Genomic DNA, 15,504 nt, shown 5'->3' with positions numbered 1-15,504 from the left:
AAAAAAAAAAAGATCTGCAACAAGAGAATTTAAGGTGGATGAAAAATGCGTGCGCAACTAGTGCAAGCAACGCGACGAACTGACAACAACAAACAAAAACAGACGCGCGTTTCGTGGTGGAAAGTGAAAGTTTCCGAACATCGAGCAAAAAGTGGTTTCATATGTTTGCGATATGCGTGCGCAGGGCTATTCGGTGACGCGGGAAATGTGCCAAATAAAAGCTCTTGCTGCAGCACGAGAAGAAATTCCTACTTCGCAATTCAAGGCAAGTGAAGGTTGGATGCGAAGAATGATGAAGAGGAATGTGACTTCCTTTCGCCGGCGTACAACAATTTGTCAAAAAATGCCTAGCGAATTACGAAACAAAGTTAATGGACTTTCAACGCTTCGTAATCGTAAAGCGCAAACCTAATCAATATTTAGCCTCGTGAATTGCAAATGCCGATCAGACACCCGTTTATTTTGATGCTCCCAATAATTACACACTAAATGATCGCGGGGCGAAATCTGTACCAATTCGTACGTGTGGAATCAAAAAGCAACGCGCTACCGTTATGTTAGCCGTAACTACAGATGGAAAAAAAACTTCCACCGTATGTGGTTTTCAAAAGAAAAACCATATCAAAATAAAAACTGCCACCTGGAATTGTGGTACGAATTCAAGAAAAAGGGTAGATGAATGATGCTTTAATTCAGGACTGGTTACAGTGTGCATGGTGTAAGCGACCTGGCTCACTGTCACGGCTACACTCATTGTTTTGGACAGCTTCAAAGGGCATCTCACAGAGGCAGTGAAGCAACATCTTAAAACTTCGAGAACTGATCTTGCTGTAATTCCAGGAGACCTAACATCAATTCTTCAGCCCCTTGATGTTTCCGTCAACAAGCCATTTAAAATTACATTCAGGCGCAGCTACCGAGATTGGATGGCTTCTGCTGGAGGGAGTACAACGGCAACTGGACGTCTAAGAAGTGCGTCCATCTCGGAAGTTTGTACGTGGATTCTTGCTGCGTGGGAAAGCATATCCAGTGATCTCATTGTTAAAAATTTTAAGGTAACTGGTATATCAAACGCGCTTGATGGATCGGAAGACTATCTCCTTTGAGAAGATAAAGTGAACGAAAAAAACACCGATAATGACTCGGTGTTATCGACAGTTCGTCAGATGACGAGTGAAAAAAAAAGAAGAAGAAGGAACAAAAGTGCTGGAACTGCTTGTGTATTAATAGTTGTTTCTTTGGAGTGGAAAAAACTGCTTACATGTAATTTTAATATTTTTACATTTAAGATTATGTTGTGTTTGTGACTTTACATCAAGTGTGTGCTGACGTGGTTGAAAATTATGTTGAAAATTATGCGTGTTGAGGAGAAAATAAAGGTAAGATTTAAATAATTTGTTTATTGATTTTAAATGCCATAAATTTGTTTCAATTAGTGGTCCTCATTTGCTTTTCATTTAATTATTTACCGAAATTATGTAGGAAGTTCAAAATGAAATTTATTTCGAAAAAAATTAACTAAAAATTGCGCGTTTTTGAACGCCCCGCGTAACGTCTGCACTTACATTTTGACACCACGGTGCGTATACGGTATTAGTTCAGCTCCGCAGAAGATTAAAAAAACTAAATAGCCAATAGTAAACACTAATTCTTATTTACAAATTATAAAGTTTCGTCATAGCACATTTAAAAAAAATACTGATACGGGCAAAATCTCGCGGCCAAAACATTGCCGGGCCAAAACCTCACGCGCCAATATTTCGCCTGATTAAGGCATCGCCTGCGCAAAACCTCGCCGCCCAAAACCCCACGGGCCAAAATCTCGCTTGATCAAAACCTCGCCGACCAAAATTACGCTTGGCGAAAACCTTGTAGGATGAAGCCTCTCCATAAAATTTACCCAATGAGTTTCTTAATATGCAATTCCATATTACAAATAAGAAGAAGAAAGAGGAGGAGAAGAAGAAGAGATAAAGTAACACGTTTACTTTAGAGATTAGAATTGTAAAAATATTGACGAGGTTAAAATGAATGGACATACACACATGTCAAATAAACTCAATCTCTGGCTTTGAAGTCTTGGGTGACTACACTGAATAAAACGACCGTTAAACTTCACATACGTGTTCAGGACTTCAATACAAGAAAAAGTTGTCTTTGGTCGGAAACACTTAATTATGGAGATAGGACTAATTACAGATAATTAGTGGATATGGTTGTTCCTCGAATTATCTTTAATTTGCCCTATGTCCTTAATTAAGTGTTTCCGATCAAATTTGCAAATACATTTTTTTCTTGCATTGAGGACCTGAACACGAATGTGAAGTTCGTCGGTTGCTTTATTGGTATCGTCACCTAGGTTAGATTACGTTCCCCGAAGTTTAGGCCAGGCGAGATTCTGTGTCGTGACATTTAGGATCGCAAGGTTTTGGCCAGGCGAGATTTTGGGTAAGGCAGGATTTTGGGACGCGAGGTTTTGGCAAAGCGAGATTTTGGTCAGGTGAGTTCTTGTCCCGCGAGGTTTAGGCTCGGCGAGATTTTCTGCCGCGAGATTTTGGGCGGCGGGGTTTTGGCCAGACGAGGTTTTGGTACCCAAACCCTGTTGAAATACTACCTGTGAATATTTTATCAAACTACTTAATAACACTCGAATAACTCGAATAACACAACGACATTAATTCAAGATAAGATGCTTTAATAAAACAAAAGCACAATACATCAAAAATGTTAAGTGACTATGAAATTTGGAAATCACAAGACCTTCAAAAATGACATCTGATAGCGAAAGTTGTTCAACAATGTAGGAGAAAAATAAGACTGATTTATTTGCTTTTCAAATATACTTGCAATGCTGGGTTTCGCATAAGCGTTCTCAAGTCAGCGAATGCTTCTGGGTTCGAATTTCGTAATGACTATGCTACCTGAGATTAAAAAAAAAGAAAATCTTTTCCTTCAGTTCCATCAGGCGAAAACTGCAACTGTATCTTTAAATATAGCCTATGGTGGACTTCCTTACAATTTCCTTCCCATTCTCTGTTGTTAAAGGTTCTAATGTAAACTGTTTTATGGTAATAACTTGAACTCTTTTACATACATACATAACGTGTGTTAATGGGTTTTATTTTTTCAGCCAAATAGCATTTTCTGATTTCCATTGTGAATTAATTATACAGGTTACAACCTGGGCAAAGGATGGAATTTTGTACGACGCAAATATCGAGGGGGAAATTGTTCAACATACTCTTTTGTACACCAGATTATCAAATCGGTATGTCACTGTTAAGGATTCTTACGTGTTCGTAGATTTTTTCGTCTTTAGGAGAAAGTACTATTATACCTTAAAGCAAGGAAACAACGTAAATTTATTACTCTATTACATTACTTGAAGTGTTGATGAACTTCCGCGCCACATTATGCATAATCTCCTATTTATATCTTTCGTAAAGTAACTCATGGATGAAGAACCACCTATTTTGACCCTTTGCCCAGGTTGTCGTAACCTGTACAGTATATAATTAATTCCCAATGGAAATCAGAAAAAGATACTTCGCTGAAAAAAATAAAAAGTATAAACACACGTTACTATGTATGTAAAGGAGTTCAAGTTATTACCATAAAGACAGTTTACATTAGAACATTTAACAATAGAGTTAATTTTGAGCTTAACGTCCCGTTCAGCAGCGAGGCTATATGTGAAGTGAACCTACTGATTAACGTGGAATCCGAACCACATGAGCTCCCGCCGGAAATCGAACCCGGGTCTCCCACGCCAAAGGCGCGTACGCCCTTTAACAATAGAGAATGGGAAGAAAATTACAAGGAAGTCCATCATCGGTTATATTTTCAGATACCGTTAGTTTTCACCTCATGGAACTGAAGGAAAAGATTTTTTTTAAAAAAAAAATCTCAGGTAGCATAGTCGTTACGAAATTCGAACTTAGAAGCATTCGTTGACTTGAGAACGCTATATATATGTTTCAAAACAACACCGACAACACTTGGGAGGTGATTCCTGACACCAAAATAAGACAAAAAGTATAGACCAACCTGCCTCTTTTCGGAGCTATAGGTTGCCGAAAACAAGAAAAAATGAATTTTAAAGGTTCATAGCTTCGAAACTAAGGGATCTACCGTAGTCGGGTCAAAACTTCACTTAGGAACTAATATGTGCCCTATCCAAAAATCCGTGTTTCGGAATCCTGCGGTACTCATACATTTTTTATGGAGGGAGTTTGGCTACGGGCATATAATTCGAAGTACTCAACAATTACCACTATAAAAATTGCGCACCCATATTGGTCTATACCTTTTGTTTAATCTTGGTGTCAGGAATCACCTCCCAAACGTTGCTGATGTTGTTTTGAAACACCCTATATATCTCTATCTATCTATCTATCTATATATATCTATCTATCTATCTATATATATATATATATATATATATATATATATATATATATATATATATATATATATATATATATATATATATATATATATATATATATATATATATATATATATATAAGTGCATTTTAAGATAAATGATCACTATATATACATACTTACACACTCTCTATTATCGTTGACCAAGTTATTATTTCATTCATTCTTCGTAGTTTTCCATATTTTATTCACATTTATAAAGGAGAAAATGGGTAGGGTTTGAGTTAAACTGATACTTACAAAATAGTAAAAAGCGCCTTGATGTAATCTCCATTTTCGCCACTAGTAAAAATGTGAAGAACTTTGAACCACATTCGCGGAAGAAGTGAGCTCTTCTTTCCAAAAATGATTTACAGTTTCCCGACAGAACACCGTTGAACGAAAAAATATTTTACTCGAAATATTAATGGAACTAATGTTATCATGTTAAAACTATAATGGGTATACTTTGCTCCTTGCTGCATTTGTAGTTTAATAATAAACTTCAGTTCGTTGAATATCTCAACAGCAAACGCAGCAAGGCAGCAAGTCAATGTTCAAAAATAAGAACAAATAAAAGAATCCAGTATATATTGTTTAAAAGACGAGAAAACAATGGAAGAAGAAAATTATTGTGATAAATATAAACTGCATACCTTGGCTATTTTTCGACGTAGTTACCATGAATCTTCAGTCATTTCTGGTAGCATGGCACAAGTTTCCGTATACATACTGAGTTAAAATTTGTTTCCTGAGAATGAAGCCAGTCTAGAACTGATGTCTTATTGCTTCGCTATCGTTCGAAGCAAGTCACTTTTTCAGGTGAAGAAAAAGAAAGAAGTCGCTGTGGGGTAAGGTCAGGGCTGTAAGGAGGATGATTGAATAATTCCATCGAAATCTTTGAATTGTCTCAGCAGGTTACGTGCTACCCTGTGTGGGCAGGCGTTGTCGTGGATCAGAAGAATTCCAGAGCGTGGCATTCCTCTCCACCGAATTTGGATGGCACGTCGCCGACTATTCACTGTTTCCTAATATACATCTGCTGTAACTGGTCGTCCTGGTTCCAAAAATTCCACAAGAAACACATCCTCGTGGTCCCAAAAAGGTTTGCCATGATTTTGTGAACTGATAGTGTTTGTTTGAATTTCTTCGCTTTAGAAGAACCACAATGGCGTACGATATCCCAGTTTCATTCCCTCCCCCTCCTATGTGAAAAAAAAAATGTCATCCCCATCCTAGAACCAGTGGGCCCCACAAATCATATGCAGCTATATTCTTTGCTCTTTGTGAGCGTATGTCAGCATTTTTGACACCCACCTCGTACATAGTTTGTGATAATCCAACTTGTCAGTCACAATTCGATGTACTGGTTTCGCAGGCACTTCTGGAAACTTTGGCGAGTTCAGTTATTGCGAACGGATGATTGGATCGCACTTTCTCGTTAACGCGTTCTACCACATCGTACGTCTGAACACTAAGTCCTCCACTACCTTCATCGTCATGAACATTTGAATGCTGTTCCCGAAACTCACTGCACCATTGACTGACCATCATTACTGCCCGTCCGTAAATGACACACAATTCACGAGTATGCCAGCTGCACCCTGTCCTTTGGCGTTCAGAATTCGTACGGTAGATCTCTCTTCACATCTGATAGGATATTGTATTACAACAGCCATTTCACCCTACTGCTACTCGTACGTACACAACTACACTCAAAGGATGCTATCTTTGTTGCAAACACATAATACTAAGGCATGCTCCTGCACACGCTCAACTTCACCGGCCTTGCCAACTCCACCTGTTAATGGCCTTCTTTTGACACACGCTTCGTATTTAAATTTTCAGGACATAAATCTGCTTTATACAAAATTATCAAGGATTTTATGTAAAATGACTGATATGTTTCTTTTCCTTGTTTACAAGTTTACTTTGTGAAGTCATTGTGAACTGTGTAATTTATTGTAGGAAAGCAACGTTAGCAGTTGAATACAGGAATCACAAAAAGAACCCCCCTTCCCCGAAAAAAAAAAAAGAAGAAATCGAAAAATTTTTGATCTTCACGAATGCATCACGCCAAATTAATAAAACATTTAACAAAAAGATTTAAAAGTACGTTACTATGAAAACATACTTAAACACATACCTGTGAGAAGCTTAAATGCAAATCCACTGGGAAATTATCATTTGGGCCTGAATCTGGAATAATTCTCGTGAGAGAATGTTTTACATGGCATCGACTTCTCACCTCTTCGGAGACTGAAACTAGTGCTGCAAAAGAAATTAAATCAAACCAACTGTACTCAAATAAAGGCATAAATGTAAACTATAATACAAATAAACTTAAATGTTCAAAGTCTACTTAAACAGTTCATAAGTGACTGTCAATATTTTCTTAATACGTTATCAATGACAATATAGCGCCTTTCATTTTACACAACACTTTCTCATTGAATTATTATTATTATTATTATTATTATTATTATTATTATACTGCTACTACTTTTTCATTATCAGTATTCTGCCATTATTGGCATGTTACTTGCTGCAATTGAGAAGTCTTCATGCTCCGCGGTCTTCAGCTATCCATTCATCTTCACGTACGATTTTTCTGTTTTAATACGTCCATTGTAGCCTCCCTCTTTCCAACCACCATACCCTCTAGCGCGTCCCTCATGATACAGTTCCTTCTTAGCCAATGTCCCAACCAGTTTCTCTTCCTCCTTCCAATAATATCTAAAATTGTTCTTTTCCCCGCAGCCATTTCTAACGTCTTCTCATTCGTTTTCCCTTCGATACAGATAATTCTCCCCACCCACATTTCGAAAGGACCCAATCGTTTCTCATCATTTTTGCGTAATGTCCAGGTTTCTGTCCCATGCAGCACAATGCTCCACACAAAGCATTTTAGGAGTCTTCTCAGTTCTTTATTTAAGGTTTAACAAAACAGGCTCTTCTTCGGCATAAAGACTTCTTTTGCCAATCCTATCATTGCTTTTATTTCATGTTCGCACTTCATGTCATCACAAATAATACTATTCAGATATGGGAAACTAGTCACCTGTTCTATTTCTCCTCTTCTACCCGACCGCTTCGTTTTAATCGGCATGGCTTTTGTGTTTCTAACATTTAATTTTATCCCATATTCTTCACAGCCCTTCCTCAAGCTTTCTTATATCTTCACAGCCCTTCCTCAAGCTTTCTAATATCTTATTGGCTTTGTTTTCAAATTTCATTTCATCCGCAAACCGTATACACCTAATCATTCTACCTCCTACCAAAATGCCGTCTTCATTATGTAGGCTCTTATTCACTATCTCTTCCAGATAGATATTAAAATAATGTTCATAAGAGACAGCATCCTGCCAAACTCCCCTTCCAATTGTACTCTTTTTTGTCATTTCTTCCCTTACGTACTTATTGGTTCACATATAAGTTTCTTATGAGTCTTGGATCTTTCCATTTCAACTCAAGATTCTTTAGAATTCCGAACAATTGTCAATTTGCGCAGTCACAAGCTTTTCCTAGATCAATAATACAACATACAGCTCTTTCCCTTTTTCTATAAACCTTTCACTGATTACCCTTAATAATCCAAATGCATCTCTTGTGTCCTACATGTCCTGAACTCGAACTGTTCCTCCTCTACCTTTACATTTGTTCATTCCCCTACAACTTTCTGTTCAGTATTCAAAGCAATACTTTTGCTGTATGTGATATGAAACTGATAATTCTATAAACCTTACATCTTTTTGGGTTCGATTTCTTAGCCATCGGTAACATCTCTTCAGGAAATATTTTAGCCACTGTCCTGTTTTATATATTTCATTCCAGAGTCGGAACAATTCTTTCTGACCCTAGTCTCCCATATTCTTAATAAATTCGATTGGTATATTATCTATCCCGGTTGCCTTTCCAGTCCTAATCTCGGATATAGCTTTTTTAAACTGATCCCGAAGAATACTAAACCCCTTATTATTCTTGCGTAACTCATTTTCTACTTCAAAATCTATGCCACATGGTCTATCCATACTCAATATATTCTTTCATTCTTCCTAAGATTCACTTCTCTCGCTGACTATCTTCACATTCTTATTTTCTACTGCTATCGTTATACATAACTAGACTAAAATTAAACATTCGTCTGGAAGATTAAAATAAGCATCATTTTGAAGTGGCTAAAGAGCTAATTAATAACGAAAGAAAATAAAAAGATGGGTAGAAGCACCATTTCCTCGTTTATTCGAAGTTTTTACAAGGCATTAATATACTTAAGTTCTGAAAGAAAAATTGCTTTAGTTACTACGTATAATAGTATGAAACAGACCGCATAGCAAAAATGTTATCAAGAAATATTTTGGGTAACTTTACTATTATCTCATATTAATTAGATGTAACTCATTTCTCATCTTTAAGCGAAGGAAGAAAAAGTGAAAATACAAACTACGTAAGTTAATAATAATAATAATAATAATAATAATAATAATAATAATAATAATAATAATCTCTCCTTTTTCAATTTACTACATCGTCACTCCTATGTAGGATCGCAACAGAAATGTATGTTTTTCTGTGTCTTTTTTCTATTTCATGAGTGTGTGTTGCAAAAGATGTTCTTTGTGAACAGGTACTCAAATTATCTTGATCATGAATATACCTAGGTATGTACACAATCTTCACAGTTATTTTATAACTTTATTATTATTATTATTATTATTATTATTATTATTATTATTATTATTATTAAAGCCGAAGTGTAAGGTTGTGGAAAGACACTAAACACTGTGAACTCCAAATTTTTCACTCTTATTATTAGATCAAAGGATACTATGTCATAATTACCATCAAATATAATAGCTGTACAAATATACATAGTTATAAATACAACTTTTTAACTAACACTTACCAGCTAAATAAGCTACACTTTCCAATGTGACTTCGAACTTGTCTCTCTTATGTGGTTTGGCAACGATACCAAGAAGCATCGTTAACACTCGAGCTGTGCGTGTGACTGTCGTTGCTGTTGGGTGACGGAAGCCCTTCAACAAATGTCCAACCAAAGCAAAATGGAAATTTGCTGAAATTAACATTTTAAAAAGTCATTTACAGGCAAAATGCTGCAAACAGTAATTAATATTTTTTCGCTATATATCTACTTTTTAATTTAAGTAATCCTGTTCACAAAAAAAAAAAAAAAAAATCATTACTTTACTACATATTTCTGACCGTATATTGCAGCTTGCTAGACAGCTAAACCCACTATCTTATTAAGACGAGATCTCTGAAGAAAAAAAGAAAATTTTTCTTTCTTTCTTATCTTGACCATACAGCACCAAAAGTACCAAAGTTGGCAACATTAACAGATCAAAATCTCCAGGGTTAACAGCTCTATTGAATGTATCTGAGCCTTTACCTTTTACTGATTGTATAGAATTTCAACAACACGTTATTGTCATTTGTTAACAATATGTCACTTTCCATCAATTATTTACTCTACTGCAGACCCATTTTCAACTTTATTGAGTCCCTTAGCCTCATATGTATTACACACATTCATAGTTACAGCGAATTTCAAAACTTCCTCATCATAGTTCTACACCTCAAAAGTACAGACGCTCGCCTTTTATGGGACATACGGACGAACAAAATTCCAATATATAGCCAAATTTGCTACTTTTTTGCCTTTCCTGTTTGCTGACTACTGTACACATGTACCAATAGTAACATTTTGAAACATTATTTTAACAGCTGTGGAAAATACTAATATTAAAATCAATCAACAAAGGTACAATTTATACTTTACATCACGATTTCCCTGTGATTCAATCGATTCTCTATACTCAAATGTTTTAATAAAAAAGGTTTAGGACCAAGCAAAAATGTTCATGTATTCCTAATGTACGAACTGTATTAAATCATAGGTCTCTGCTTAATGATTGTGTTCCTAACCTATTAATAAGCACGATAGTATCAACCATCTTTGTAACAAATTAATTAGATTTTAAAGATAAAGGCAGAATATAATGCGTCAAATATTTATTTAAACATTGGATTATTATTTTATTCTTAATTGATAACTATTATATTATTCTTAATCGGCCACAAAAACTTTTCTTCATTGTTTATATTTCTCACTTTGGTTTACGTACTTTTAATTGTTACAAGTTAAATATTGTAATTCATTGTAACATAGTAACGACATACCTAGAATTATGTTCTGACAAAATATATGATGTTGATAAATTGCTTGAAAACTTTTCAATTACAAAGTTAATCGACTATCAAATAATATATATTACAAATATTTCTTCATAAATTTTCTTTGTAGCTGTAAAGTCTAACTGGAAAGCGACATTTTAACATTCACAAGAATTATTTCTGTTTGGGTTTGTCATGTAATTATCTCTATCACAATTACGTAAGTACTTTTTATTCTACATTTAATGTATTACAGATAATTATGAATATCATACTCATATTCTGGTTATAAACTGACGTCCCCTCTATTCTTTTGTATTTATCCGGTTACTCTCTTCCTATCTGGTTATCGAAAATGGACGTGTTTGACGAGAATTATAGTGTCTGATGAGGCCAAAGTGGATAGTTGGCGAAACAATTACACCTTATTTTATTTTATTTTATTTTACAATAAACGTATTTTGTTTTGTTTAGCGAGTAGTTATATCAGATGTAAGTGTTTTGTTTGATTTTTAAGGTTTTCCACTACAAAAAACGATAAATAAGTTTTATAATTACAAAATTACTTTTTGCTCTTTTCATCAGTTCTAATGTTCTAAAATTTTTATAATCAATTAAGTATTTATAATTACTAAAGTTGATGTTTATATTGCTTTGAATAGTAACTCCAGTTATTTTCGAAATATACTTTATTAGTCTTTCACGTAACTAGGATACTCCAAATAATATATTTAACTTTGTCTTTTGCTTAAAACCAGTAAGTTATAATTCAATGATTACGTGTCTGGACATACCTTTAAAACTCAGTCCAACAGCATGGTCCAACTGTTTAAAGTGCCATTCTAGAGGTTCTCTGGTAGCCATCATAACTTGCTCGATAGGCTGACAAAAACAAAGACATTTCAAAGAATAAATACAACTAACTACATGCAGGTACGCAATTAGAACTCCATTTAAGTTGTATGATGATGATGATGTGAGAAGCAAAATGGCGTAAGTTTATTGAACTGAAATTTTTTATAAAGCACTTTTGTAATATTAATCTTTTGTACATAGGTTTATATGATTTAAATGTTGCTTTCATTAACAAGGACTATTTTTTTACTTATGAACATTTATAATTATGATAAATACTATTGTGAGTTATACTACTACATTAAAACACTGTTAACGTTTTAATGTATTAGTACTTGTTGAAGAGACGAAAACCGTTCTTCTTTTGTCTGTGTTGCAAGGTCATATCATGACATGTTGAAGTTTATGATAATAACAAATCTTGATAAATTTTACCCATCTACCGCAATTTCATCCTTAATTGTGTGAAGTACGCTTTCAACTAGCGAATTGGATTAAACTTTTTAAGTTTAGTTTGATCTGTATGTTGAGTAATTATTACTGATAATGTAATCTACAGCATTAGAGACAAAAATAGAATGATTTCAGTCGATTTAGCAGGTGTAATACATTCAAACCTTTAAGGGTATTTTTGTGCAATGGCATAAGCTGTAAAACTATTTATTACATAAATGTAAATATCCATTTATCAAAAGATCCTTGTTTAGTAAAAGCAACGTTTATTCACAAATCTTATATATTCAAATAAATGTGTTTGTGTATTTGTCTCGTAGTACAAGCAACTCTATCGAAGAGACCGTACGCTTATTTAGAATTCTTTTTTTATGCGTATCCTAAGGAAGAGGTAGGGGAGGGGGCCCTAGGCCGAAAAAGTATAAGAGCTTTTTAAGGTCCCAGCTGCTTCTTTCCTTCCACAATTCTTTATTCCTTCCCTTTCCTTGGATAGTGTGACCGCCGAGGGACGTCATCCCTCATACGTGATGGGCTAACAATGGCCATAGATGTTGAAAGCTTAGACATCTAATTCCTTCCTAATCCTAAGGGAGGGAGGGGTTCAAGGAGGAAGATCTGGTTTAAAATTTATGTAAAATAAAATAATAATAATAATAATAATATCTCACGAGTTCTTCATGTTAGGAAGTCGAAGCTCGAAATGTAAACTCATTTTTAAAACCAAGTTGACATACCCATATGACATACAATCTGAAGAAGAAAAAAAGTACTGTGGGAGTATGTCCCTGGGCGACGTAGAAATGCGACGACATGTAACAATAATCGAAAACGACCGGTATTAGTGAGGAATCCAGTTTCAGAAGTCGCTGAGACGAACAGTGACACTCCGATCCATTTAAGTCCAAGCGCAGCCCTCACAGGCATGGGACTGATAAATGGTGGAAAATAAAATGTCCAAAATAACCAAGATTAGAGTCGAGTCCATAATTTTCAGAGTCGTTAGGTTGATTGGTAGCACACTCGCTGACATTTAAGCCCAAGTTTAGTCAAGAACGTGTGTGTCAGCTGGGCCGTGGACTGACAGGAGCAACTGCGAACGCACTGGTCATCGCTATTTATTATACTTAGTTCGATAGTTCTATATAAAAGACAAAAATAGCACCACTTTTTAGAAGACAGCGCAATTCAACGGATATTTTCTATTATGTGCTTTTCATAAGTTTACACATCAAGCTTTTTACAATACTCACATTTACGTGCGAGAAGTGTTCAAATTCAACAATTTGCACCGTTAAGTTAGACGATCTCATCCTCTTTCAATTGTATGCACACAAATGAGTAAAAATTAGAGAAACTATTTAATAAATTTAAAGTAAGTCCATAACTTATTTTATTATTACACATGATTGAAAACTTTTATTATTGAAAACTATTTGTTATTTCTCCTTAAATAAATACGTGCAATTTGGACAGTATAACTTATTATATTTTTTTACTCAGTATACAAATAGGCGTAAAATTGTATTCTTAAATAAACAAGGAATCTTAGTTTGTATAAAGCAAGAGAGTTACAGATAATAGGGTAATAGGACGAGCTACCGAAGACGTACTAATAGCTCAGGAAATAGTAACTGGGAACGATAGACATGAGCACGTATCTCTACAGAAGAATCAAAACTGAAATCTTAGGGACTGTTTTCTCAATTAGAAATAGCGTATATATATATATAGTGAAACCTGTCTGTGTTGCCATCATCGGTTCCATTGAAAGGTAGCCAACTTACAGAAAATAAGTGTGATTGGTGTATTTTTAGAATAAGGTTCCTAGTATTACTTGGTTGTATAATTTTAATAAGCAACGGCACAACGGATACTTTTAAATAATTTATATAGACTAATCATAACAATACCAGTACTAGAAAAAATTACTACAGTATATTTAATATATGTACCCTTCACTTCCTGAAAAACTGAATTATTCGGATTGAAAACACAACAACACAATCATAAATTCGAAAGGCATGTACGCAGTTTATTGAAATTGATATTATAGCACACTGAGTTATTCAGATTGAAAACAACTTTTTTTTTTTTTTTTTTTTTCAGTGACAAATATTTTCTGCAGATACCTTTCGAAAAGTAGCAAATCAGTTATTAATAACAAATTTACTCATGTTGGTTCATTCTAGACGTATGTCTTTTATTCTTTTTGGCACATACGCACATTCTAATTTCGTAGTTAACTACTTTTTGTTAATAAGGTACAATTGCTTCCCTTGGAGCGAAAGAAGTTTTGAGAGACTCTTAAGGGAATTCATGTATCAAAACGTCCGCTTTCTTTCGACAAGCTGTCAGGTACCAATAGATGACAACTGAGATGGTTAGCTTTAACCTTGAGAATTTTCCGGAATTACTTAAGCTCCTCACTGATGAAAGGAGCCGATATAGCTAATGGTTTTACCAAAACAAATAGGGTAATTCCTGTACGTGCTTTTCCTTCACCACCCTCTTATAATTTATGTGAAATTTGGCATTATTTTAGAAAAAAAATGTTCGTTTAGAAAATATTCTGAAGTGACAATAAGATAATACCCACGCGTGAAATTCTTTTAGGGGCGTGGACTGATTTTTTTTCTTTTTTTTTTTTTTTTTCCTAATGGGAGTGTTAATGTGAAATATTGAAAGCAGTTTTCTCTATAATTATTTGCAAGCATTTTGCCGTAAATTTGCATTTTTAGTTCGAAAATACAATAACACTCTTTCTCTTGTACTTATGATGGTGCATGCGTCTGGAATTTTATTACGGTCATTCCTCCTTATTGGGCAACAATAACGACTAGAAAAATTCAAACTTCTCGTTATTTGTGTTATTGGCGTGAGCGTAAAATAATCACTAATATCACAGAATTAACGTTCAGAAGCTACTTTCATGTGCCAGTGGTCATTGTGGGACTACAACTTTCCCTTTCCGGTCCCATAATTACTTTGAAAACCACATTAAATATTCACACCGCCTTCTTATATTTTCTTTCATGCTCCTTTTTGCCCATTCGGAATGCAGGCTGAGACGTGTTTTTAAGGAGGATTGTAACACTAAACTTCATTGTCCGAACCATACGTTGGCGCTCCAGTGTAAATTAGTTTCAAGCAATGTCAACAATCCTTTGTTTCGTAAACCACCTTATAATTGTTGACTCAATTTCTTCTATATCTGCATCGACAACAGTTTCAGACCTTTTCTTATCGCAATACACCAATGATTTAAGATCTACGTTTACAGTTGAATAGGAGTTTGTGTCTGTACTCAACACCCGATCGATTTCTTTGGAAATGCACTTTACATAGCACGTGAATCTGGTGAGTAGACTGGCGTAATCGTTTGTGGAATGTTTGTTGTTTCCACTACATTTTAGAGTACGCTCACACTGTAGTTTTCTTTCATCACGCGGTCTTTAACTGAAGATCAGCGTGCTAATATTATTAGCATTACATTTTACCAGAAAAATCGGCAAAAGCAACAAGATCTCGTATAGTGTAAGAACTCGGACTAATAGTGCGCAATGTGCAAATTCA

At 34.8% G+C, this 15,504-nt stretch overlaps 1 protein-coding gene across 4 annotated transcripts in view; it reads right to left on the bottom strand.

Moving 5' to 3' along the window:
• The window catches only part of Nf1 (neurofibromin 1), a 234,845-nt gene that overhangs the window by 34,477 nt on the left and 184,864 nt on the right, over positions 1-15,504 (bottom strand). For all 4 annotated transcript variants that reach the window (XM_081765704.1, XM_081765708.1, XM_081765706.1 and 1 more), the window contains 3 exons: positions 11,418-11,505; positions 9,332-9,502; positions 6,572-6,696 (listed from right to left, as the gene is read on the bottom strand). In XM_081765704.1, the coding sequence (XP_081621830.1) occupies positions 6,572-6,696; positions 9,332-9,502; positions 11,418-11,505 (384 nt within the window). The remainder of the gene's footprint in view (positions 1-6,571; positions 6,697-9,331; positions 9,503-11,417; positions 11,506-15,504) is intronic.

The sequence above is a fragment of the Thermobia domestica genome, chromosome 7, assembly GCF_964235325.1.
Source record: "Thermobia domestica chromosome 7, izTheDome1.hap1.1, whole genome shotgun sequence".
Classification (NCBI taxonomy): Eukaryota; Metazoa; Arthropoda; class Insecta; order Zygentoma; family Lepismatidae; genus Thermobia; species Thermobia domestica.
Note: the sequence above shows the minus strand (reverse complement) of the source record. Positions and strands in the feature narration are given on the sequence as shown.